At 31.6% G+C, this 4,583-nt stretch overlaps 1 protein-coding gene across 1 annotated transcript; it reads left to right on the top strand.

The window, feature by feature from the left end:
* Positions 1 to 1,015: 1,015 nt before the first annotated feature.
* LOC132717869 (E3 ubiquitin-protein ligase TRIM71-like) lies at positions 1,016 to 3,951 on the top strand. The gene is made up of 2 exons (XM_060701447.1): positions 1,016 to 1,165; positions 1,597 to 3,951. The coding sequence occupies exon 2, from the start codon at positions 1,604 to 1,606 to the stop codon at positions 3,368 to 3,370; it is 1,767 nt and encodes a 588-aa protein (XP_060557430.1). The 5' UTR covers positions 1,016 to 1,165; positions 1,597 to 1,603; the 3' UTR covers positions 3,371 to 3,951.
* Positions 3,952 to 4,583: the final 632 nt, after the last annotated feature.

Here is a 4,583-nt window from a genome sequence, read left to right as displayed (position 1 = left end):
CTGGTGAAAATTATGCCAAGTTTGGAGACAATCCTTCAAGGGGTAAAGGACTACAATAATGGACAAAAAAATGTCTGAAAATATTTAGACTCTTGGCCTTCAAAGGTAACCTTGACCTTAAGCTGGCACAGCCTTGGTATGGGTTCAGGCTGCACTTTGTAAAGATGATCGTTTTCGACAAGTTTGAAGAAAATCTTTCAAGAGGTATAGGATTTTATAAACCAAACACAATGCTGGCAGATGGATGGGCTGACTGTCGAAAGGGAATCCAGTACATATAGTCCCCTCCGCATTATGTGATGGGGGGTAAGAACAGACATTTTTATGAAAGTTTTAATTGAAGTATCTGTCTACAATAATGGTGTAAAGTGTTTAGCAACATAACATTTTTTAAATCAACCGATGAACATTTATTTTCAGAGTATCATAATGGACAATAAATATCAAAACTATTCCTAAATGGTTAGAGTATTATGAAAGCTGGCGTCATAACCAGGGGTTTTGCATATCATATCAACCGATCAATGTGATAAACATATCACCAAATTATCGTGAATATTTTGTCATATACATTTATAAATATTTGTCCAAAAATTATACTGGACAAAATATCTTAAGATATCTCTATTTTTGATTAATAATCAAGACAAGCTAATCTAACCTAAATACAGTTACAAAACATGTCACAAATTTAGACCATAATATTTCTAAAACGCTACCCTTTGAGTTTGTGAAGAATTAAGGACATTTATATTGTATTTTGAGTTTCAGTTTAGCAAAGTTATTACTAACAACTTATTTCTGTTCCAGTGTATACATATGAGAATGTACATACTAAAAATATAACCTAACTAAAAGTTTTTTTTATTTCAAAGCACAAACAGTAAACTTTACAATATTTGAAGATAACTATTTTGTGTCGCTCATGTTTAGAAATAGTGGACACGTTGCCGAAAAGATTTATCAGACAACTAGATGGCCGTATTTAGCAATAAAACATCTTTATGTACACAATTATTTCATCTTAGGTAGAATAATTTTTGGGTTACTGAATTTTACGGTCTATACACTTCAGGAATGTAATAAAGTTTACATACTTGTGGATAGAACAGTGAAAATAAATTTGAGTATTTACAATTTATATTCAAGCAGGATATTACCACTGGTGAGGTATTTTATTTAAAAGTCAAGTCATTTATCTTTAACAATTTAAATAAATTCATCATTAAGATAACTATATACAATGTAAATATTTATGAACATTAAAACTGTGTTGAACTGCAATAACCTTGAAAATACAAAATGTATTTTTGCTTATACCCCACCCGGATTCCTCCCACTTTTAATGGTTCATGCTTCATTTCTTTTAAGAAAGGTCAGGATGGAGGTGAAAACTACTAAAGTCACAGCTCCCTAAGAGTTAAAAATCCTGAAATCTTTCAACTTATTGCAACTCAGAAGAAGTACTCAAGGTTGAACTTAATTGTAAAATCTGAATAAAAAACTTGCAGCTAACATTTAAATAAACATGCACAGTTAACACAAATTCACTGCTGCACATATATTATGTATATTTATGCTATTAATCTATTCCAGATTAATAATGGATGTCCCCGGTAAAAAGGCATCTCAGAAATTCTCATCTACACTATCTCAAGGTGGTGCTGAAGATTTTGACATTTATTGTGAAATATGTGACAGAGCTGATATCAGGCTTCCTGCCTTTGGTTACTGTGTAGATTGTGAGGAACACTTATGTCAATCCTGTTTCAAAACTCACATACTACCAAAACCACTACGCCATCACCAACTTTTAGATAAAGATCACATGCCACACAAACAAGAACTCCAAAGATCATCAAAATTTACTTCCAGTTCACAGACTGGTAATCTTACAAAGCCTTGTTCTAAACACACCAAAGAAGTGATCAAATTCTACTGTCATGACCATAATGCTCTTTTATGTAGTGTTTGTGTGACCCTTGAACACACACCAACATCCTGTCATGTGGACTACATACCTGATATATCAGGGCAGATTTTAGACAGCACCGAGTTCAAGGAAACTCTGAAAGATACTGATAAATTGACAAACAAATGCTCCCAGATTACAAGTGGCCTGAAACAAAGAGTTGCGAAATCAACAACTTCTCTTAAAGATGCTATAGCAAAAATCGAAAACTATAGAAAAAAGATAAACAAGAGATTAGATGAACTAGAAAAGGAGGTAAAAGATGCTGCTTTTACAATCCAACATGACAACAACAAGAAGTTGAGAACAACAGAAACAACATGTGATGACATTGACAAAGAACTTCAAGCATCAGCTGATACTCTAAAACATCTCAATGCAAACAAGAAAACTGACCAATTGTTTACTGAACTTAAGATAGCTCAACAACTGATTCAAGATAATAACAATATAATATCACAACTACCGACAATCAATGACATAGATGAGTACATCTTTGAACCAAATCAAGCTATCAAGAAAGTCATTCAGGATGAGAAATCATTGGGAACATTGGGCAGTAAGAAGCTAAAGCAGCCAGCTGAACCAAAGAATCAAGGTGCAGTAGCAATGGAATTGTCTACCCATAGACGAATTTATGCTAAAACATCCTCGGGTGAAAAGAATTGTTGGATTTCTGGTATAGCTGTTTCTCCTCAAAATCAATTATTTGCTGCAGATTACTATAATGACTCTTTTAAAATGATAGACATCAATAGTGGAACAATAAAACAACTAAAACTTGGCTCAAAACCCTGGGATATCACCATGGTCACCACAGATTCCCTTGCTGTTACATTACCAGACAGTAAAACAATACAGTTCATTTCCTTCTCCCCAGACTCACTCTCACTGAAGAATAAACTGAAGGTAGATGGAGAGTGTTATGGTATCAGTCATCATCAGGGAAAACTTGCAGTCACATTTGCAAATCCTGGTAAACTCCAAATCATGGACTTGAAAGAAAATACTGAAGTTACAGTTGAAGAAGATTCCAATGGTTACAATATTTTCGGGAAACCTTGGTATGTCACAACAAACAGTCATTCAATCTATATATCCGATGATAGTAATGATGAAGTTCTACGATTTAACTGGCAGGGAGAGATGATAAGAGCAGTAGGAATTAGACGACCAAGGGGTATAACACTATTAGATGATGGGTCTCTCTTAGTGAATGGTTACGCAACTAATTGTATATATAGAGTAAGTGGTGAATGTAAAGACAGTAAAATTATACTGAAGGATGTAGATAGACCTTATGCTGCATGTTGGTGTGCTGAAACTAGTACACTTTGTGTTAGTAGCTTTATGGAGGACAGTGGTGACAATTATATCAAAGTGTATAAAATGATGTAAAAGACATGAAATGATATGACATGTCACTAACTATGGGATAAACACATCAGATCATTATCATTCATTCAATATTTAATTATAGAAATTATTGTAACATGATATAACACATAACTTTAGTCCTGTTGATTTATAGATATACAGATGTGTTATTATTTTCATAATATAAATAAGATGTTTAATATTTATATATACAACATTTATTTTTATTTTTCATTTTTATCACTTAACATAAAGGTGAAGTATAATTCTTCAATGATCAATTTTAGAATTTATGTGATATAAAGGATAATTATTTTTTATTGATGTATTCTTACACAGCAATAGAATTTTACAAAAAATAAAGAAGATGTAATATTGATTGTGATTTTGTGAAAATTTAAGATTAAGTTATTGCACTAAATATATGTGACTAAAGAAGTGACTGAAAAAATGCAGAACATATCAATGTAGATCTAAATTAAGTATTACATATCAAGTTTTGTACATAATCATCATGAAAATGTCAATAAAATAATCTTATAATTGTTATTTTGTATAGCATATTGTTTGTTTATAGTCATCATTTCATGGTACAAACACAAAAAAAATAATGATTAAATTTTCATGAAAAATATTGCCTACTTACTTATTTTTCAATAAAAAAATCCCCAAAAGCACCACATGATGTTCAAAAAGGAGAATTACCTTTCGATGTGAATTTAAATATTGAGTGTATGCAATGGAATATCTTCTTTAAATTACCTATATCCTGTTAAAAGGGGGGTTGGTCAGTCTGTTACTGCTTTTTGTTCTAGTCTGAAGTGCTATAAAAGTGTTGTTTTCATAATGATGATCTTAAACAGTTTTTGGAGTGACTAAATATTAGTTTTTATTTCAAGCCTTATTAACTGTAGCCAATGAACTACCAGAAATTGTACTATGTGATCTCCAAATGTATAGAAGTTGAGTGATTATGCTATAATACATGCACTATATCACACTGAAAAGTGAAAAAATTACAAAACATGCAAATTTATGTGGATATTTTCTCACTTAAATGTGTGACATATAGCATATTAACAATATAAGCTAACACAGTCTCTTAATAGTTTATGTTTTGTATTTGAAATAACAGAAATTTTAAACAGTTTTCATTGAATTGTGGGGAAAAGACCTCATTAAGATGATGACAATAATTCTTACTAGAATCTTGTAATTAGATTGGAAGCCACTG

This window comes from Ruditapes philippinarum, unplaced genomic scaffold (genome assembly GCF_026571515.1).
Source record: "Ruditapes philippinarum isolate M1 unplaced genomic scaffold, ASM2657151v2 ctg23353_1_1_1_1, whole genome shotgun sequence".
Classification (NCBI taxonomy): domain Eukaryota; kingdom Metazoa; phylum Mollusca; class Bivalvia; order Venerida; family Veneridae; genus Ruditapes; species Ruditapes philippinarum.
This window is presented reverse-complemented; position numbering and strand designations above follow the sequence as displayed.